This window comes from Equus quagga, chromosome 1 (assembly GCF_021613505.1).
Source record: "Equus quagga isolate Etosha38 chromosome 1, UCLA_HA_Equagga_1.0, whole genome shotgun sequence".
Classification (NCBI taxonomy): Eukaryota; Metazoa; Chordata; class Mammalia; order Perissodactyla; family Equidae; genus Equus; species Equus quagga.
Window position 1 is genome coordinate 29,037,297 of NC_060267.1, and position 23,154 is coordinate 29,060,450.

Sequence of the window (23,154 nt, forward strand, 5' to 3'; positions counted from 1 at the left end):
CAAGGATGACTCTGAGACCTTTGGCCTGAACAACTGGAAGGAAGGAACTGTCATCAGCTGACACAGGTAGAGCAATCTTTGGAGAGAAGACCTGTAGTCCAGTTTTGGACACGGTAAGTTTGAGATATCTAGTTGACTGCAAATAAAATGGGCTCTATTCCAGCCATTTTACAGACAGTAAATAGAACAAAAGAATTAAATTATTCAGAAATTTCCAAGTACGCAAAATAATCATTGAGAGTGAAAAGAGAAACTAATTACCAGTTTAATTTGGAGATTACTACTAGATTTCAATTACTCTTATTTTTACTTACTCTGAAAAACAAAAGCTGGCTATATATAAATGCACTTTAAGTCTATACCATATTATACTTTAAGAACAGCCAGTCCTGGTGGTCTAGTGGTTAAAATTAGGCATTCTCACCATCCTGGCCTGTGTTTGTCTCCAGGTCAGGGAACCACACCATCCACCTGTCATTGTCATACTGCGTGTTGCTGTGATGCTGAAAGCTATGCCTCCTGGATTTCAAATACCAGCAAGGTCACTCATGGTGGATAGGTTTCAATGAAGCTTCCAGACTAAGACAGACTAGGAAGAAGGACCTGGCCACTCACTTCTGAAAAAACTGGCCCTATGAATAGCAGTGGAGCATTGTCTGATACAGCGCCAGAAGGTGAGGATGGCACAAAAAGACCGGGCAGGGTTCTGTTCTGCTGTGCACAGGGTCGCTAGGAGTTGCAATTGACTTGACAGCACTAACAACAACAAATACTTTTTTTTGTTTTTGGGGAAGATTAGCCTTGAGCTAACATCTGCCACCAATCCTTCTGTTTTTGCTAAGGAAGATTGGCCCTGAGCTAACATCTGTACCCATCTTCCTCTATTTTATATGTGGGACACCTGCCACAGCTTGGCTTGACAAGTGGTGCGTAGGTCCGTGCCTGGCATCTGAACTGGCGAACCCCAAACCACGGAAGCGGAGCGCACAAACTTAACCACTGAGCCACCTCCAACAACAACTTTAAGAATGGAACATTACACGTAGAATGCTTTACTTTAGAAGCAAATGAAATAGGTATGAGTATTTTACATTTATTTAAATTATTCAAACAATAATGTGCATTTCCAAGTTCATGAAACGGTTTTAAACATTTAGATTAGTCATTGAGAAGTGACAATATGTGGCTGTATCAAAATAATTAACTGTGGAGAATGTTGTGGGTCAAAGCTCCTAAGAGAAAAAGAACTATAAACTTTAATTGCTTAAGGAAGTTATTTTGAGTTATGTCTAGCATGGCAGGAAATAGGCCAATATTAAAAATGGTGAACAAGAAGAAAGACTTATGTTGGAAGCTGCTCAGTAATTTATTTGTTGTTTGACTGGTAGGATTGGTATGGAGTGAATAAACCATTGTTTTCCAAGGCCTTAGGGCATTTTCTGAGGCCAGGCAAAACAAGCCCCAACTACCGGAGGAATCCATTTCAAAATCTACAGGCTCCAATTTAGATTTAAAGGCAAGCTTATCTAATCTCCAAGCAGAACTTAGCTCTTTTATCCTTTTAAAAACTATAATTCTTCAAAATTATTTACTTATTGGTAATTAATAAACACAAACATAAACCTGATATTGTTCCAGACACATTACTACACAATCATCACTAATAAAGGCATTCGATATTGTCTCTCTTTTTAAAAAAAAAATCACCAAAATTAATTACAGCTATGATATTATTAGCACTCCATATGAGAAACAAACAAACTAGATTTAATTATGAGCTCTTTAGGATCCAGATCAGTTTCTTAAACTATTGACATTTCAGGTCGGATGATTCTTGGGGGGCAGGGGGAGCTGGTCTGTGCACTGCAGGATGTTGAGCAGCCACCATAGTCTCTACCCGCTAGATGCCAATAGCAGCTTCCACAAGTTGTGTCAAGCAATAGTCTCCAGACCATACCACTGGAGGGGAGAGGGGGAGTGTCTCCAGTTGAGAGCCACTGATCTAGAATAAGAGTCTTCAAAATTAAATTAAAATCACATAATGGATCTTGAAGGCTCAGTAGCTTCACCATTCACAACCTGTAAGGGATTGGCAATGAAGTGGGAACAAAGGTGTCAGTGTGAATCCCTTCCTCTGCACAGGAAGTCCCCATAGAATGTCCCCTTCCTTTCCCGTCCTCGGCCAAATGTTCTTCAGGGTTTGGAGAAATTAAAAGTAGCTCCTCTCCACTAGGGGGTGGGGAACACTTATTATTGGTCAATAAGTAGTGCCCAATCTATCTGGCGGCTGATTTCACAATACCAAGAGGTAACCCTTTTCAGGGACCTTGCTTTCTATATGGTGCACATTTTAAGTTTGAAACAAAGAACAGCAGAAACAAAGTAGGGGAAATGTGGTGACGGAGCAGGGATTCACTCAACAAGTATTACTGAAGGCCTGCACGCTAGGCTGGGCATGAGGGTGCAGCAGTACAAAAGGCAGAAAAAACCAACATGGATGAGCAAACGCATAGTGGGTCAGAGCGCCATGACTGAGAAAAAATAAAGCAGGAATGGGGAAATATGAAAATGTCAAGGTTAAGGGTGGGGAGGGGGCAGGGAAGGGCCAAACAATGAGTGAGAGTATTATGAAAAAGAAAACAAAATACTCCATGAGATTTAATATCTGGAAATATTCCCTGTAGCTACGTAAAATTACATATATGAACCCATATTCAAGGTAGGAAGTAAATAAGTATTTAAATAGCAATATATTGACTTTACTATAACTACAAAAGGCAAAAGCAAGGTCAAGTGTTGTCTCCCTAAAGAATATGATTACTTTGGCACATGGCAACTCAGGAAGGACACTATGATTTATCTCAATGAACTATGAAAAACAATGAGGTAATGCAATGCATCTTCCAAAAAGAGGTTCTATAAATAATGAAATTCTTGCTTTTGATCTCGGCACTTACATAAAATTGAACTGTACTCATTTTTTACATTCTTACCTCATTTGATCTTTGTCAGCTCAGGTCTAATGACCAAGATAGAATTTTGTATTTTGCAAATAAAATGACTTAAATCGTGATCAAAAAACCCTCTATGTTCATATTCACATCAATGTGAAAGGGAGGAGTATAGTCAAAAGAAAAGGTTACAATCTCATGAATGGGCTTGCATTTGAATCATCAATTATTTGACCTTGCTTAATAGACATACCCCATATCACCACTGCAGCGAGAATAAAAAGAAAAATATCCCATAACCTGGAAGATTCCATCTAAAACTCCTTTGAAAGGTCTCTTTCAGAAATCGTTAAAACGTAAGAACTTTAAAGAGTAACACCAGTTCTTTTATAACGTGTTCTCTATCACACTTTTTTCTTTGCAAGAAAGGAAAGAGACCAAAGCAAATACAAAATAAACCAAATATAAATTGATTCTTCCAAAGTATAGTAATGCTGAAAATGCCCAGTACTGTTTCTTGGCTGAATGTTCAGCATGCGGTATACATGAAAATCTATTAGGAAGAAACTACACATTAAGCCATAGTGGAGCTTAGCTTTGTGTTACATTTCAAAAGGGCTTGCTCTCTACCATCAAAACTATAATTTTGTTCTTCCCAAAGTTAATACCTGGCTCACTAGAAATTTATTCATAAAAGGAAATGAAAAAACATTCACAGGTTTCCACCATTATAATTTTTTCCCCTGATGGCTGCTCAATTCCTGAATGGACGGACCATTTACTCTTAATTTCTGTGGATGACTTTACTAAGAAGCCTTTTCAAGCCCGAGTTCCTTAATATTGTAAAATCGCGTTCTTGCTAAGTATGTTAAGCATTATTTTAGAATGATCTATTTCACAGATCCTCTGACATCTATCAAGTCATAATGACTTTCTGACAGTACTTTCAAACACACGTTCATTTGTTACACATTTTTTACGCAAACAGTAAGTTAGGTTCTGTACTAGGTCAAGCACGATGCATGAAGAGATCATAGTCCCCTTAAGGGGACACATAAACAATTGCAGCAACTTGAAAAGAACCATATAAAGAAATGTATAAAGTGTTTCAGGAGCAAATAACCAACTCTGCCTGAGACGCTCCACAGACTCACTTTTCTCCTGAAAAAGTAAATGCACCCAATTCCTCCCATTTATAGCTTAAAACTCTTTCTTCGTGTCATCATTCTTCTGGGCAGCCTTCAGGGGTGAACAATGCACCCCACCTGATCAAAAGTCCCCGATCAGCGTACCTTGTGGCTTTGGACTTGCAGCTGAGTGTTTTGCTGGCGTTCTTCCATTTATTCCCTGAGCCTCTTCATCAGATGCATTCTGATCAACCAGCGTGGTTGTGCTGCTTTTCAAACCAGGCGGATCTACAGTGATCTTTGGACAGGTGCTGCTGCCTGGAGTTCGAAAAGAAAGGGCAGGTAAATACAGAGGCGGAGCACAACTGTGTCTTGTGACTTAAATTTCTTCTGACCCCATAAAACACAAACAGTCAGTTATAAGACTAAGCATAGAAATACTTTTCGGACATGTGCTGGCCTCGGCAAATAGTTTTCTTGGGAAAGATCTCATTCCATGTGCTTGAGAAACCTTATAATGCATGTTGACAGAGATTGCCACACACACACACACACACACACACATTCCTCCTTTCCTTACAGGGCCATGGAAAGGGCAGAATGCAGCTGCTACTATGCCGGCGAAGGAGAGGACCAGAGGGCCCCGGTACTAATCTGTTAAAAGCGTTCCTTTCCAGCATCCAGTCAGTCACCAGTCAACGAGTGACTCAGAAGAACAAAGCAAGAAAGCACCAACATGACAGCTGACCTACAGACTCTAGAAGAATGGCTGGATTAGAAACGAACAAATACACTCCTCCCCCACCCCCAACTCACTAGCTTACTCAGACTCCAAATCAACACGTATAAGCTAATAATACCCACGTTTTCTAAAATAAATCATGGTGAGATTATACAGATAACACTGTCAGATTTATTAACAACCCAAAACCCCAAAATGTTCTTCAAAACACTGAAATACATCATGAGACATAGATGAACAAGATGCTTCTGATAAAAGAAGTTAAATGTTGAATTTCAGAGACTTTTTAAGAAATCATATGTCAGTGTTTTCGCTTTCTACTCACACCAAATTTCCCTTTCTTCTAGTTGACATGGTGATATTAAGAATAGACTGGACTGCACTAAGGAGAAAATAAAATTTCTACCAGGAAATTCAAGACCACGAAATAAACGTATGCCATTTAAGAAACTATCATTTGTTAAAGAGTGTCATTTTTACAGAATCCAAATATCTAAAGAGAGAACTATGAAAAATAAAATGCCTTAATTATTACTCAAAACAAGAAAAGCTAATAAACCCCAATCAGTTTTCTACTGAGTAAAAAAATTCCCTTTCATTTCAATTGACTATTAAATAGTATTGATTAAAAACCACACTGCTGCTTTATTTGCTGTGCTCTCCTTAAAATTTACCTTGGTAAGACAAATTTTAGAAGATATTAACAATTCCAAGTATTTTCTGAAAAGTTATTAGAGACCCAGTACTAAAACAAGTTAAATAGGTTTTCACCACACACCATTCTGCTAAAATGGGCTGCCAGCTGGATTAAGCATTGTTTAGCCAAACACAACAAAGACTTTGAAAGCAAGATTTATGGGAGATTATTTGACAGCATATTACTAAAATTGTAAACAAAAGAAGTAAAAGCTCAAATCTTTAAATGTGTGATCTTATCTACTTTGTTAGAAAAATCATGTGAAAAGCAAAGTATATCTGCAAAATCCACAGCAAACCATCTTAGGGGTATTAGGATGTTTGTTCCACAGTGATCCTAAGAAAGGCTTAGTATCCTAAAGGCCACCTGCTGGGGTCTAGTCAAGCACGGTCTAGGGGCAGAAACAGTGAAAGAGAGTCAGAAACTGTAACAAGACTGTAAAATGAGACAGTGCAAAAGCAAGAATGCAGCTTTAAACTATAAAAGGGGGGCAGTAATAGGTTAAATGAGAAAACAAATTAAATTGAATCTTTAAAAAAACAGATCACCAATGTTACATTTAAAAAGATTAAAGTAGTAATTATTAGAAACAAAACATGTCTTGAATAATAATTTGAAATTGAAAACTAGGCACTTAATTTCTGGATAGCAGACTTTCAGGATACGATGGGTTTTACAAGTGTCTCATTTATTAGAGAATATCACATGAATGTGCCAAAATGCCTGCAGTAGGAGATCAACTACACATCCATTTTCTTATAAACCCAGTCATGACATGACTACAAATCTTTTGCCAGTGGCAACAAATCCATAGCCAGAAACTTCATTTCGGATCATTAAAACCAGTCTCCAAACTTTAACTACTACCACAAAGCAGGAAAATGTGAAAGATACAGAAAACACATTTTTAAAGGGTTGTTTAAAAAAAAAGAGAGAGAGACAAATATACAACAGAGACCATATGTGGCTGCAAAGCTAAAAATATTTACTATCTGGCCTTTTACAGGAAAAGCTTGGCAACCACTGGTCTAGGTCCAACGCATCATGGTAAAGGGAGTTTGCCTAAAAGAAGCCGCGTTTCAGTAAATACTTCATCTTCTCACATCTTGGATGCGAGCAATAAAAAGTAAAACTTCTTTTTTGCTTGTTGATGACTGACTCGGCCTATTCACATTTGGAGACAGTCCTTATTTGGGTGCCAGTTGCATAACAGGGAAGGAAACCCAAATTGTAACCAGATGGTCCACCCATTCAAGAAATGTTTTTATTAACTGTAGAGGCTTTTAGATTCCGATTTACCAAGAATCAGTAGGAGTGATTAAACAGTTATCTTAGGCACAGATACAACTAACTAGTTAACTACATTAAGTTAGCATGGAGGGAGGGGTCCTATTTAAATTCTCTCTCCTCTTGAGGATTGGTAACCTTTTTAGTCACTGATCCTAACCATTTTGCGCTCCTCTGTCTTTGGGTTACTCACTTATGACTTCTGGGTCATATCTCCTGCAAGGAACGTCTAGACATACGCTAACTGCAGGGGCTCCTCAGAGATTCTCAGTTAATCCTGACTCATCTTCGACTGCGTAAGGCTCCCTGTTCCAATGGAGAGCTCGCCACTATCACTTAACTTTCATATATCTGTCTTTTCCATGACATTTGCGAGTAGCAGACAACCCTTCAGACTGGTTAGGGTAACTTTGTTTCCTATTTGCAAAACTTTGTGTTGGGCTGTTATCTTTTGCCCAATCATTCTTGAATGGTTCTTTCACATTTTAAGGGTGGACTCTCTCTCCGGCCATCCATCCATCCCACAGCCAAGCCCTTTCAGTGCTCTCATTCTTTAGGCCCTGATAGCCCACCACGGTATCCATGACCTCAGGTCACATCTCGATGGCCTTGCTATGGCCTCGTCTACACTGCCTCACCTATCCATAACATCTCTCCAATGGCACCAGGTCTTTAGCACAGAAGATCTCGGACTCCACCCCTCAGGACAAGAGGATCTCTTGGATTTAAGGGGACAGAAGTAGTTTTCTAGGGGAGAAAACCTTTTTAAGAGTACATTGTCCAGAAGTAAAGAAATATCTTTAGAAAAAAACCCCACTTTATTTTGAAATAATTTTAGATTTATAGGAGAGTTGCACCCTGGTTTCTAAAGTTGGCATCTTATACAATCATGGTATATTTATCAAAATCCTGTACCCAACTTTCTCTAATGTTAGCATCTTATATAATCATGGAATATTTATCAAAACTAATAATTTAATATTGGCACAGTACCAACTACAGATTTTATTCATATTTCACCAATTTTTCTACTAACATCTTTTTTCTGTCACAGGATCCAATCCCAGATACCATGCTGCATTTAGTTCTCACTGTCCCCTTCGTGTACTCCAATCAGCGACAGGGACTCAGTCTTTGCTTGTCTTGCGTGACCCTTGGCACTTCTGAAGAATACTGGTAAGGTATTTTGTAAAATGTCCCTCAAATTGGATTTATTTGATATTTTCTCATGATTAAACTGGGCTTACAGATTTGACAGAAGAAACCTCACAGAGGCAAGGTACCCATTTCACTGCATTGCATCATTACATAGGATCTATGTGATTATCGACCTTGGTCACTGGGTAAGGTGGTGTCTGCCAGGTTTCTCCACTGGAAAATACTCTATTTTTATAAGGTATTTTTCAACAGTCTTTTCCTATCATCCCTTCAAAAACTACCTTTTTGTCCCACAGATTCTGGATAAGGGTCATATCCCGCATGCACTACCTAAAATGCCTAGATTATGAGATCAACTGCCCTTAAAAAGTAAATAAGTAAAGCCGTTAAGGTTATAAGGCGCATAGTTCACAACTCTTTTGCCAAGGGGAATAAATTCACAGCCAGGAAATTTATTTCAGAACACTATTTCAGTTTCCCAAACTTCAAGAGTTCAATAATAAGTTTATCCAGAATAATAAGCAAACCACAAAGGATCTTAGAAAAGAAAATATGACGGACAGTTTAAGAAATTTCCTTGGTCCTGGGAATTCTACTCCTAGGTATCACATCTACAGAAATAATCTTGTGTTTGTAAAAGTATATGCACATGGATAGTCAATGCAACATTATGGAATCATACACAGCTGTTCAAAACAGAAAAACAAAAATAAGAATGGGAAGATCTCCAAGACACTACTAAATAAAAGACAAAAATTATAGAATATGTACAGTAGGATCTTTTTTTAAAAAAGAAAGATATATACAAATGTGTAAAATGCATGGAAAGGGATGCAAGGTAACATGGCAAACTTAAATTTAGGAATTGGAGATGAGGGTAGGTGGAGAGAAGGAATGAAAACTTTTATGTTTTGCTGTCTATACAGCTATATCATTTAAATATTTTATAATGACAATGTACTTACAAATTGGTTTTATAAAAAAAAAAATCTATGAAAGTCACCAAGTATAGGTATTAGAGATTTTGTGAAAAAACATATCCTTTATATTTGTACACCTATGTTCATAGCAGCATTATTCACAATAGCTAAAACGTGGAAGCAACTCAAGTGTCCGTTGACAGATGAATGGATAAACAAAATGTGGTATATACACACATGGAATATTATTCAGCCTTAAAATGGAAGGAAATTCTGATACATGATACAACATGGATGACCTTGAGGCCATTATGCTAAGTGAAATAAGCCAGTTAAAAAACACAAATACTATATATATATATATATATATTCCATTTATACGAGGTATACAGTGTAGGTAAAATCAGAGACAAAGTAGAATGGTGGTCGCCAGGGACTGAGAGGGTGGGAGAATGGAAAGTTATTGTTTAATAGGTACAGAGTTTCAGTTTTACAAGATGAAAGGAGTTCTATGAATGGATGGTGGTCATGGTAGCACAACAATGTGAATGACTTAAGGCCAATGAACTCTACGCTTAAAATGGTTAAGACGATAAATTTTATGTTACATATTTTTTAACACAATTTAAAATTTTTTAAATTAAAAAAAGTATATCCCCAGGGCCAGCCCCGTGTCCAAGTGGTTAAGTTTGTGCACTCCGCTTCGGCGGCCCAGGGTTTTGCCAGTTGGGATCCTGGGTGCAGACATGGCACCGCTTATCGAGCCATGCTGAGGTGGCGTCCCACATGCCACAACTAGAAGGACCCACAACTAAATAATATACAACCATGTACTGGAGGGATTTGGGGAGAAAAAGGAAAAAAAAAATCTTTAAAAAATTATTTAATTAAAAAAGTATATCCCTTGCTTAATGAAGAAAAAGTCAAGAAATATGAATATATTCAATTGCCTACTTAGCATCTGCACTAGTATGTCTAAGAGCACACTCAACATACCCAAATCCGACCCCCTCGTTTGCCAACTCTCACCCCAAACCAAGTGCCTTTACAGTCTTTTCCATTCAGTTAATGGCAAAGGGCTTTCTATCCTTAGGCCAAAAAGCTTGGAGGCATCCTCAAGTCCTCTCTTTTTCTCTCACACTCCACATCCTATCCATCAGGAAATTCTGTTAACTCTACCAGCTGCCACCACAACCTTCACTGCTACTATTCTGGTCTAAATGACCATAATCTTGAACTGGTTTACAGCAAGACCCTCCACCTGGTCTCCCTGACCCTGCCCTTGTCCCCAGGACAGTCCACATTTTCAACCAGTACCAGAGAGACCCCTTCTAAAAACCCGTCAGATTATGTCCCTCCTGTGCTTAATATTCTCCAATGGCTCCACACTTCACTCAGAATAAATATACCTGCTACTCTTACTGGCTTTACAGTTTTATTTTTTTTCCATAGCACTTATCACCTTCGAAAAATTACATTACTTATTTTGCTTATTGTCTGTCTCCCCTAATTAGAATGTTAATTCTGGGAAGGCAGTGACCTATGTTCGGATGTCTCCCAGGAACATCACCTGCCATACAGTAGATGCTCAATAAATATTTGTTGAACAAATGAATTCTAGAGACTCCAGGCAAGTTTCTCTTCATTTGCCTACATTCTTAGTTCCTATTTCATGAGAGATGTTTTCTAATTCCAGTTCTAGATATGTAGCTGTTTTACAGCCCAATCTATACAAAAGTTCAAACATTTCCATTCTTCTCTAAATTTTGAAACATGCAAGGTTATTTCTACAAATTCTACATAGTTAGAAAAAAACTTATGCTCCAGTCATCTTCCTCACAACCCAGCAGATTTCCAAACATCTGGAATTGTGGGACTATCCAGATAAAAACAGCAGCAGCCACAAATCTCAGCAATGACTGAGATGTTCCTGTTTATTATACTCTGTAATTTTACTTACATTTACTAGCAACGCTAACTAAAATACACTATAACTGCCAGTGTTTCAGACTCATCTTCTGATGCTACTAAAAATTAGAGAATGTTATACTGTCAGGAAAAGCAGATTGCTTGAGGTCTTTAAAGTTCCAAAGCAACACGAACTCAAAATAAGCCTGGAAGGTAGGTAACGTATTTAATATTTTTAAATGTCCCATAGCTGGATGAGCAAAAAGATGTGAAAAGGCAGTTGTTACTATTGTATTTTTCTTAAGCAAATGCAACAATGTATGCAGGCAATGAGATATAAGAAATGTATAGCCTTTAAAAACACAAAAATACCTTTTGTTTTCAAGCGAAAATATTTTCTTTTCCTGCAACACATTCCATAACTATTTACTGAATTATTTTTTTTACTATCCAGAAGGGATGAAAAGGATAACAGTAAAATTTCTAAAGAACGCTACGGCTTCTGGTCTCTTAAAAGTTAGAATTCTGTTAAATGAACCAAAACACATCTCACTGAGCTTGTCAGAATTCCAGTTTTGAGTGGGAGCTCACAGATGAGAACCATGGTCACAGTGCCTGTCATGTAACAGTCTTCATGTGTCATTACAATTTCAACGTGGGCTCTAGGGGTCCAAACCCCTGCTCTCCACCCTCAGGGGGACCATTTATTAGGTGCCATGAATCCCTGCATAGACGTGCTCACAGCGCGGTTCTCTGATGACTTCTGGACAGGTGCTGGGCCAGGGTTGTCAGTGTGTTCTGCTGTGCTTAGCATCCTATTAGTTGGAGATGGAACTTCCTCCAGCATCTGCCTGCGTCCATCAGGAAGGGAGCTCAAGGCAGCTCTCCCACCTCCAACTACGCAATGATAGAGGTTCTCCTTTTGGCTATATTCAACTAAGAATGAAGATTACAGAAGGCGCTTGCTAATTAAAGCCCAGAAATTACTGTGTCTGCAGCCATGACTAGAGCGGAAGGTGGGAGTAAAGAGAAGCCACAATCAATTACACGTGTTTCTTTTCGCCCATTTGCAAAGGGCAGTTCCAGCTGACACACCTTAAGTTGGAGAAGGTTCACAGACTGCTGTGTTTTATCTGATAAATTGTTTCCAATGTATAATAACACCCATTTCTTGGTTCCTTCTTTTATTGCTAAGCATAACTAAGTGGAAGAAACTGGGCCCTCGAACTATCAAAATATCCTGTGTAACTGCTGTGCTGGTGATGAGAAATGTCCCCGAGAAGCTGCCCATTCATGCAGTCGGATTAAGTGCCAAGTTTTGAAGCAGTCGTGTTTTTTTCCAGAGCCTAAGATTTATACAGTTTTAAGCTTTGATATTAATGAACATACTGCAAAGATCTCTAAGTATCTTAACGTGCAGAAGGGCCTGATAACTAACGTCAGCTTTCCCCAGTATGACCATCTGTATCAAAAGGGCAGCCTGGATGCTATGCACACACACACCTAGGCGGTTTTTCTTGATCCACAGAAGCATGAGTTTGGCTATTTCCATGCCAATTGCACTAGTTATTATATATTGTGAAGCACTAAGTATACCCTTACAGCAATTTAAACCTTCCCAGGGCAGCTCAGTCATTAACTATTGCTTTCCTAGGTTCTAATCCTGGCTTGGCCATTTACTAGCTGGGTGATTGACTTGCTCTCTGTGTACCTCAGTTTCCTCATCTATAAATGAGGATTTATAGGATTCATAATAGTACCCCCCTCATAAGGGTGTTATGAGGCTTATGATTTAATAAATTCTAGGGAAAGTACTAGAGCAATTGCTGGCACATAGTAAGTGCTATATAACTATTTACTATCATTATTACTTGTCTCATACTCAATGCTGTACGATGCCAGGATAGTGGATCAGGGGATCAGAGCCTTAGCCTCCCCTCCCTGCAGCTTCCTAAGGCCCTTGCCTCTCGCCTGCTCCTATGACTGCCCTGTCTGCTTACATTTGCCCTGACTGCTGCCTAAATCTTGATTTACTACCACCCAGCACTGGCTCATGCTGGCTTACTTTCTCAGCGCCTGCCATTTGAACATGCCCAACCCCTCTGCCACTTTCAGGGATTCCCAATAGACCGTTTCGAATAAATTCCAGCCAAATAACAACTCTTTTGCAAATTAATACAATAGTTAACTATTTACAAGTATATGGCCTGGTACACCAAACACGAATCTCTTATTCAATAAAGATGATAACAGTATTAGTAATGATAAAATGATGCCTGACATCTGATGTGGAGTAGAATTTACTGCAGATAATTTTAATCCCAAACAATTTAATCATTATTCTTCACCCTTTATCATGATTCTACGTGTGTCCTAGATTCCATTAACTTTTTTCATTTTTCCTCCATTTGATACTAGTCACAATTGATGGTTTTTAACAATCATTTTCTGAAAAGCACATTGAAGTGGTTATGACCACTTAAAGAAACTCAGTATTTAATTTTAATAGATCTCATCTTTATGCTGCCAAAGTACAAACTGTCCTGTAAGCATTGAGAATATCCAATGATCAACAGTAACAAGAGTCATATCTATCAAGCTTCTACTTTATTACACTCTTTCTTTCTTTTTCCTTTTTGTCTCTCTTTAAATGTACTGAGTGATAACTTCCTAATTAAAAGTGCCAGGTATTCTGGTAATTCTAGGAAGACAAATAGGTCATAATCCTTAGGCTCATGTAATTCATTGCCTCAAGGGGGAAAGAGATGTGTACAATTCCGTAGGTACCTGAACCTGCCTCGTCCACCCCCATCCCCCTGCTAACTGTGGTTAGGAAGAAACTGCACTAGTCCGTGCACAGCATAAGAACCCGCACTACGACCGTGGCAGAGGCTGAAGAGGAGAGGAATGGCTGTGAGACATACCCTGTGAGACATACCCAGGAGAAAATGGGTAGGGGACTGGCTGTAGAAGAGAGGGTCAGACAGGAGCAAGTAAAGGATGATGCTTACTTAGGCTCCTGGCTAACGTGATGGGGAGACACTGCCCCCCACTTTGTCAGAATGCAAGAAGAATGCAGGGGTGTGTGTGGTAAGTCTCAGGAGCCTGCAAGACTGTCCAGGTGAACAGTCTGCCCTGATATTCATTAGATTCTGCTACACCTAAACATTCCATTTGCCCTCATTTTTCGATCTCATTGTTAAAATTTTTAGATATATTCCCTTTGATACTTTAAAATATCATTTCATTTCCCTTTTATGTGGGGGGGGGGACCTATTTGCCTGATGTAGGCCAACTGTACAGAGGCTGTGACCTAGTTACTGTTATTTTGGTTGTTTTAGGTCTTATGGTTTAAATCAACCTCTTCCCCCAAGAAGGACTGATTTCCTTAATTATATTAATAAGAGTAGCAAATATCAGTCAATTGAGTAGGCTAAGGGAGGAAAAAAGCACTTACTGAGAGCCTGGAGGATGTTTCCTGGTGTTTGCCGGTTCCTTCAGGACTCCCCAGGGCTCCGAGCAGTCCATCAAGGAGCCCAGGTGAAAAGGCACAGCCATCCTCATAGCACACACCACATGAGAGCAACTTTTCCCAGAGAGTGTTCTGAGAAACGCGACCCTAGCAGGATCGCTCACCTCCTCCTTCCAAACTCTCCCACCACAACCAACCACCAACCAACCAAGCACGAATCTACACAAAATATTTGTGACCTCCCCAATTTTATAGCTTTATCTTGTATACTCATGATGTCCGTGGGTACATCAGAGGCTGTGAAAAGCCTGACAGTAGAAAAATCTGTTTAACTTTGAACCTAGTATTGTCCAGGAAACCTTTCCATCATATATTACAAGTCAGTGCCCCATGGAGCTAGTGTGTCTTGGAATACATTATGCAAAATTTGCCCCAGGGACACCTTCCCTCGTTCTGACAGCTATTGCTTTGGCTATTTCCCACACTTTTCCATCTACATTACTGGCACCCCTGCCCCCGACTTCCCGATAATCATCTTGGCTGCCCTCATGACTCTCAAATTATGAACTGAAACTCCAACCTGCCCTCAGCATCTGAGAGTGACCCTGCTGTCCCCAGCTTCGAGCTGCACAATCTCACAATGCGCTGACCACAAAAGCAGCACGGCGCAGGCCCAGGATGCTTGAGCTCTGCCCATGGAGCCTAAAACTGGAGTAACCCTTGGCTTAAAAAATCAGGTGAAGTCGCATTCTATAATTCTGCTAGTCCACTTCTCTCCACCCCCCTCCTCCTCTCACTTGCAAAATCCTACAGCCTAGCCGACTTGGAGGCATACAACTTAGTAAACACGGAAAAATCTCCAAAGGGACTTTTCCTTTTGTGAAAGTCATTATAAAACAGGATGTGAAGTATTATAATAATTAGCAATGTATAAAATAGTAACATTGAGAAGAATGCAGGCAGTTTTATTTCATGGAGACAAGAACAAGACCTCTGAACGTAAAAGCACATCACTAGCTTTTAATTCTGCTGAGTCGCAAACAGATAACAACTGTTCCTTTGCTCTGCTACCTCCCTGGGGGTTTAAACCTTAAGATTAGGCAAAACACTCCAACTGATAAGAAGCTTGACTTCTTCCTGAAGTCTTATAACCCAACAGGGTACTAACATAGGTTGCGCTCCCTGGAAGAAAAAATAACTTTTCAAAATGGCCTTTCTCAACTCATCTGTTCTCTAGACACCAAGAGGAGTTTGTATAAATGCAGGGCAATGCATAGGTTCTGACAGGGGTACACTGATGCTAAGAGACACGTGCTTCAGTAACATACACACAAACATATTTGTCCAGAATGTCCCAAAAATATTAGCAGTCATAACTTGGGATTTAATAGTGCTTTAAAATTTCCACAGGTTACAATTTGCTTGCAGATACAACTGTTCTTACTACCATTAGTAATAATGGTAGTAATAAAATCTAACAATATTGATTGGTCATTCTGGGCCAAGTACACACTATGAGAAGCACTTTATATGCATTATTTCATTTGCTCTCAAGAATCCTGTGAGATGAAGTAAGGCAAGCGTTTTTATGTCCATTACAAAGAGGAGTAAACTGAGGTGGCTTTGTGACTAGGCTGATACTAGCTGTCATATTTACATATAGTTTGCAAGTACCTTCTGGACAGGAACTCTAACTCATAATTCTTTGGCTTTTACTCAGCAAGTAATCAAGTGATTACATTTCTATTATATTATGGATATTTGCCCTGACCCTGTGCCTCTATTTCAACCAATATGGTGCAGCCAGGAAGTTCAAAATACCCAGATATTGAACAATCCAAATTAAGAAATACAAGATAAGAAGAACATGAATCTTGATCTGGGGGAACTCGACAGATTAAGTCAGAGTTCCAGGCTTCCTCACCTCCTCTCAGTTTTGACCCCCTTGCTTGCTTGCTTCCTCAGATTCCTCATCTCCTTGATCTGCTGAGGCCAACAAGGCCACCCCATTGAAGATTCTTGGACATCCTCTCCAGAAACCAATGGGCATACTCCCTTAGGTTCACTCCATGCTAGTCTAGTCCTAGTTAGCTCTGAGCTACATAGCCGTCACTTCTGCTATGCCTGACCCAGACCTCTTCAAGGAGAGACCAGAAAAGAAGACCTCATGAGGCACTTCCGCATTCATCATGCCACGTTTCACCTTCAGCATCCATAAAAGGTTTGTAGGACCAGTCAGTGCTCTTTCCTCTACAACCGATGGCCCTGTTGTCAGGTCCATTGCGTTTTGCACTGGAAATGGGCCCACGATCTGGAGCTGTGTTTCCCTTATTTCTGGGGCTGTGAGGATCCATCCGTATTTTCTCCATTTTGATGGAGTCTCCACTTACCACATACAAGCACTATAGTGATCTTAAATCCAAATGAATTGAAATGTTTTGAGAAACTAAACATACTCTTTAAATCACTAACAACACCCTAGTTGTCACAAAACCAAATTTAAGAAATACCATGAGTTTTTAAATAATGTCTTAGAATTTGCTCTAAGAAGTGAGGATAATAACAAATGTCCTCAGAGCAAATCAGATCTCTATTCACTTCAAGAATTCTACCAAAACCCAGCAATTACAATCTTCCACAGACTTCAAAGAACTGAAGTGTACTTCTTCTCCATAGCTGGATATGTGCCAACTGTTTCCCCTACTGAAAGATGGATAATAAGGGTGGGCTGGAGATAGTAGAAAAAAGGTTAAGAGTTGCATGTATGCATTAATTCAACAAGCAGCTTGCAATAGAGGGTGTAATAGGATCAGTAAGTGCCAGGCACTATAGTATCAGTGCTGAGTGTAGTATCAGTAAGACCCTCAACCTGTTCTCAGGTAGGAAGATGGAAATGCCCCTGAATCAGGGGACTGCAAACTACAGCCCAGAAGTCCCTCAGTAGGAAGATTAAAACACATCTCAGTCAGGCGTCTGCAATCCACAGCTCACAAGCCAAATTTGGTCCACCACTTATTTTTGTCAATAAAGTTTTATTGGAATACAGTCACGTTCATTCTTTTACATATCGTGTAGGATGCTTTTCACTAAATTGACAGAGTTGAGCAGTTGCAGCAGAAATTATACGGCCCGCAAAGCCTAAAATATTTATGACCTGTCTGACCCTTTACAGAAAAAGTTTGCAGACCTTGACCTAAATAACCAAGGCAACAAACCATGGATAGTGCTATAATTTTCCAGTCTTGGTTCTGTCCCCAGGTAGCAATATGACTTTGGGCAAGGAAAACACTCTAGGCTTCAGGAGATTCACTGGCAGCATCATGGCACAGTTGATCTAGCACATCTGGACTTACAGATGACTCCGGGGTACATCTGGTAAATTAACAGTGTTATAGGGTATGATCTTTAATTTTTTATCCGTATAAATCCTGCATGCCTAGCATGCTATTGATTCAGTTGCCTTCCTAATATTTTTAGTAAAAATTATCTTCCCCAGCTATCTACCGCACGCGAACCAACAAGCCAACAGGTCATGCTTTTTGGTCAGTGGTTCTCAACCATGAGCCACCTGTGGAGCTTTAAAAAAGAAAATTGCATTACCTAGGCTATATCCCAAACCAGTGAGAGCACAATCTCCAGGGGGTGGGACCCACATATCAGTGTGTTTTAAAGCCTCTCAGGTAATTCCAATGTGCAGTCAAGCTTCAGATCCACCATTCCTACGTCATGATAATAGTCTTGGCTCAAATTAGTATTTGCAGTGGGAACTGTATGAAACGAATTCCATAATTTTAAGCTATTAAGCTAAAAGCCCACCAGAATTATATTGTAAAATGCAGACACCATGAAGACCTAGTAAAATTTCAACAGAAATGATTTAAGCTTATAGCGTCAGTTAACTCCTGTTTAAGCCGGCCAATACTTACACACCGAGTATGAGACCCTCTTCACCATGTGGGAGGTAAAGTAAAATTATCCCATTTTTTAGTCCACTATTGAAAAAAGGCTAGGCATTTCCTGGTTTACTATATGAAAAGCTACCAATTAGGAGCCTTGAGAATTCAAGAGGGAGAGAATTTTTGGCCAATGGAGAATATGGAAAGCTCTGCTATGAAAGGAGAGACGTCTGAAACAATAAAATTGAAAATTTTTATGGACTTCATAAACTCTGAAAGAAATAAAAACAGATGCAAGAAAAGGACTTGAAGGGCAAAAGAAAGTTTTTTTTTTCTAAGATCTATAGCCAACTCATTTATTCAAGATGTCTGGTTTATATATTAACCAGAATCATAGCTTTTCTTCCTCCTTCCACCCACTGCTAAACTATTTTCCATTTATTCACAATGAATTTATCTGCAGGTCCAGAGAGAAGAAGAAAGTCAAACTGGCCAATGTTTCGTAAGGTTTGACAGGTTGTTGCTAAAACCAAATAGAACCGTTTTTAATTATCTCCGTCACAAGCAACGAGAACCGACCACTGTTTCTCTTCACAAAAGGGAAGATTTTCATTAATGTTGCATCTGATTTTCTGGTTTATGTTTCTACACTTGATTTCTCTAAACCCAATTCTCAGCAGGTAAAACATTCCAGGCTAACACTCTTTGTAAACCAACTTCTGCGAGCTTCTGGCTGCTTCACATTGTTACTTAAAATTACTGGCTGACTTCCAGCCTCAGCCCACTGTCCTCCAACACTTTGTTCTGCACTTACTGCCAACTGTTCATTCACTTTTCAAACCTAAATTTAGCATCATGGCAATAATGGATAAAATGAAATCTACCAAGTAGGAAAAGCTCCTTAGGGTCAGCCAGTTCTTCACCCCAAGAGATACTTATTTATTTACTTTTTTATTATCATTATTTCTGTGTGTGTGAGGAAGATTGGCCCTGTGCTAACATCTGTTGCCAATCTTCCTCTTTTTGCTTAAGGAAGACCGTCACTGAACTAACATCTGTGCCCATCTTTCTCTATTTTGTGTGGGATGCCACCACAGCATAGCTTGACTAGTGGTGCTAGGACTGAGCCCAGGATCCGACCCCACGAACCCTGGGATGCAGAGCGTGTGAACTTAACCACTATGCCACAGGGCCAGCTCCCAAAAGATACTTATTTTAAACACCAATGCTATCATTGTATGTAGTCCAATGGCCAGGATCAGCCAGATCTGTTGTGAGAAACAAAGCTGTTTATCGGGGAAGTGCATTTTTTTTCCATAGGAGAAAACAGGATGAATTTGTAAAACCAGAGGTTGAAAGATCAAAATTTTGACATGATTATTATTTACTTTGTGACAGTGAGAAAGTTATTTAACTTCTTCATAAGTTAGAGAATTTTTTACTGCTTTGGTATCATTGCTTAGGTACAGATCACAGGTAGGCAGATGCAGACTTCAAAAGCTTCTATTGGTGGCTTCTATTGCTACTATTCCTGGTGGCAATTTCAAAATATCTAACAAGGTATGTGGCTTCCTAAAAAGGGCTCCTGACAGTCTCTAATCTACCCTAATTCTCCCCTTTGATACTCTCTCTTTTAAGACAAACTTTAATATAAATCCCATTTTACTAGAAATTTAACAGTTCTAACAGTTTTTGCTTAACAAAGTTAGACATTTGCATTCCTTACTCCCTGCTGCGTGATCAGACCAGCAGGCCTCGTATTTTTTCCCTGGCTGGATTCTAGATGGGGAGCACAATAGCAGTGTGTTCAGCTTCTAACAGTGCAAGGGATTGTTTCAGTCATGCAAAACTTAAAAAGCAAATACTGCATCTAGCTTATCTATTATTTCCTATATTTTTATCTGGCTGACAGAGGGAGGAAGTTAGGAAGAAAAAGAAGCCAATTCATCAGACATAATCACTTTCCTAATTCTGAATTTAAGACTACATTATGTAAGTCATGTTTCGTTATGTCTAATATGATTGCTCCTACAAAGAAAAAGTTTTACTATTTTATTCATTCAATGATGAAACCAATCTTATTGCTTCCTTGCTTAAAATTCTTTAATGGGACTGCAAGATTCATAGGAAAGAAAAAACTAATTTGCACAAAGGACCCTTCACCATCAGACATCAACCTACCAGTAAAGGCTTCATGTCTGTCTACTCCCAGTCCTGCACCCTAATGGTCCAGTCACTTTCCTATCATCTCCACTCCTGGAACTCATTACACGAATCAAACAGTCAGTCGCTCCTCCTTTTCTAGTCTCCAAACACATATTTTGTACCTATACTCTGATATTTGTCCTGCGCAGTCACTGCTTTTAGATGTCTATGATGGAAACAGACTTAACCTTCCTTGAAGGCAGGAGTATGAAGAGGTTTTAAGGATTGAGTCTGGTGAATACAGTTATATTTCCCATCTCTAAGCATGTCTCATTACCATTGTCTTATATCTAAATAAGTTAATGAGTTTTAGACTTCAGGGGAATAAAAAATATCTTCTGGGGACCGGCCTTTTGGGCGAGTGGTTAAGTTAGTGCACTCCTGCTTCAGCGGCCCAGGGTTTCGCCAGTTTGCATCCTGGGTGCAGACATGGCACCGTTCATCAGGCCATGCTGAGGTGGTGTCCCACATGCCACAACCACAAGAATCCACAACTAAAAATATACAACTATGTACCAGGGGGCTTTGGGGACAAAAAGGAAAAATTAAAAAGAAAAACTTCTTTGCTCCATATTTTTATTCACTATTTTGCTATTTTATGCTGTAAATTAGCAACTCTGATGGAAGAAAATAAAAAAATTTTATTGGGCAATATTAAAAGAGAAAAACTGATGATGTTCCATATAAATTGGTAATCCACCAGTTCAGTAGTAATTAGGGGGCTTTACACTGACGAAAATCAAAAAATAATCATTTTCAGGGGCTGGCCCCGTGGCCGAGTGGTTAAGTTCGCGCGCTCCGCTGCAGGCGGCCCAGTGTTTCGTTAGTTCGAATCCTGGGCGCGGACATGGCACTGCTCATCAGACCACGCTGAGGCAGCGTCCCACGTGCCACAACTAGAAGAACCCACAACGAAGAATACACAACTATGTACCGGGGGGCTTTGGGGAGAAAAAGGAAAAAATAAAATCTTTAAAAAAATAATAATAATCATTTTCAAGCTTTATATATTTCTTTTTACTATGCTCAAAATAGATTTCATATTTCTAAGAAGTCATGTGATCTAATAATGTCACCATTATTCAGATAAATATATTATCACATAGCAAATAAATTCATAGAATTTAAGTGCTGATTATAGATTTTAAAATGTAGATCAGTTACCAATTATCCAGATGAATTTGAAAAGAAACTGCACAAAGTATAAACACATAAATAATTCTCATACTTTAATTCATGCACTGGTTTTCTACTCCTTCAAGTCAAGCTTTACAAAAACTATTAAGAGGAAACATTTCTAGATTGTTACATTTTATTCTATCTCCTTTCTTTTCCTATCTCCCTCCTACAGGAGAGATTCAAAGAATTAAATGCCTTAAATGCAGGAGGGAAAAAAACAAGCAAAACAAAAAAGGGGGAAAATATACCCATAATACATAGCAAAATATCTAAAATAGTTTCTCTTCATCTTGCCACAATTTTCTCCATGCAAATTGTTCCCCAAATTTCTTGGCCTCACACCCCAAAACTTCTCCCACCTATTTGCTCTCTCCTAACAGAGATCCGTAATTCATACTCCAAAACCATTTACTGAGCCCATGCATGGGCTCTAGTCTCAATGCACCCCGTCTTCACCCCATTCTTTATCATTGTGATCAACTTGGCCCCTTGGACTTCCAATGGGAAGAAACGCACTACTCAGTTACTGCTCAACAAGGGAGACCAGAAACTAGTAAGCAGAATATTTACTGCATAAACGAGAATTGAGGGAAAGAAATGAACAAAACTACAAATAATTTATTAACTTCTCAATAATCCTGCTCATTTAGCTTTAAATTTCCTAACAAAAAAGGTCATACAAATATTGAAAATGTATTCATTCAGTCAACTAATATTAATGAAGCACCCAGTATATATCAGTTGCTTTTCTAGACCCTTCAGATAGAGCAGTGAACCAAACAACATAAAAAGCATCTGTGTAACTTGCCAGATGGTATAAAGTGCTATGAGGAGGACAAAGCTGAGTAAAGGAGACAGAGAGCGCTGGGTGAGAGAAGGCAAGGAAGGACCCCCTGATCAGGTGACAGTTGAGCAGAGCCATGAAGGGAGTGACACACACAAATATTTGGGAGATCAGCATGCCAAGCAAAGGATAAAACCACAAAAGTCCTAATGTAGGAGCAAGGTTGACTATTCAAAGAGAAATAAGGAAGATAATATGGACAGATAAGAATGAGCAGGGAGCACGTCTGGCACTGAGGTCAGAGTTAACTGGGTAGAGGTTCAAGTCAGGATAGGTAGGGTCCTGCATACCATGGAGGGAGATGGGAATCACTGAAGGGTTGTGTGCAGGAGAGACAATGATCTCTTTTCCATTTTTAAAAAAGTTTTTATTTATTTATTATTATTTTTTTTTTTTTTAAGGAAGATTAGCCCTGAGCTAACATCTGCTGCCAATCTTCCTCTTTTTGCTGAGGAAGACTGGCCCTGAGCTAACATCCGTGCCCATCTTCCTCTACTTTATATGTGGGGCGCCTACCACAGCATGGCGTGCCAAGCATTGCCATGTCCACACCCAGGATCCAAACTGGCGAACCCTGGGCCGCCGAAGCAGAATGTGCGCACTTAACCACTGTGCCACTGGGCCAGCCTCTCGTTTCCATTTTCAAAGGAGCACTCAGGCTGCTGGGTGGAAAACTGACTTTAGGAGGTCACTGGTAGGTACGAAGCTACTGGAATAATCCAATGAAAAGCTGAGTGTGGCTTGAACCAGGGTAGTAGCAGTGGAGGT

At 39.4% G+C, this 23,154-nt stretch overlaps 1 protein-coding gene across 8 annotated transcripts in view; it reads right to left on the reverse strand.

The window, feature by feature from the left end:
• The window catches only part of FGD4 (FYVE, RhoGEF and PH domain containing 4), a 193,457-nt gene that overhangs the window by 57,711 nt on the left and 112,592 nt on the right, over positions 1–23,154 (reverse strand). For all 8 annotated transcript variants that reach the window (XM_046668791.1, XM_046668815.1, XM_046668809.1 and 5 more), the window contains one exon: positions 4,244–4,396. In XM_046668791.1, the coding sequence (XP_046524747.1) occupies positions 4,244–4,396 (153 nt within the window). The remainder of the gene's footprint in view (positions 1–4,243; positions 4,397–23,154) is intronic.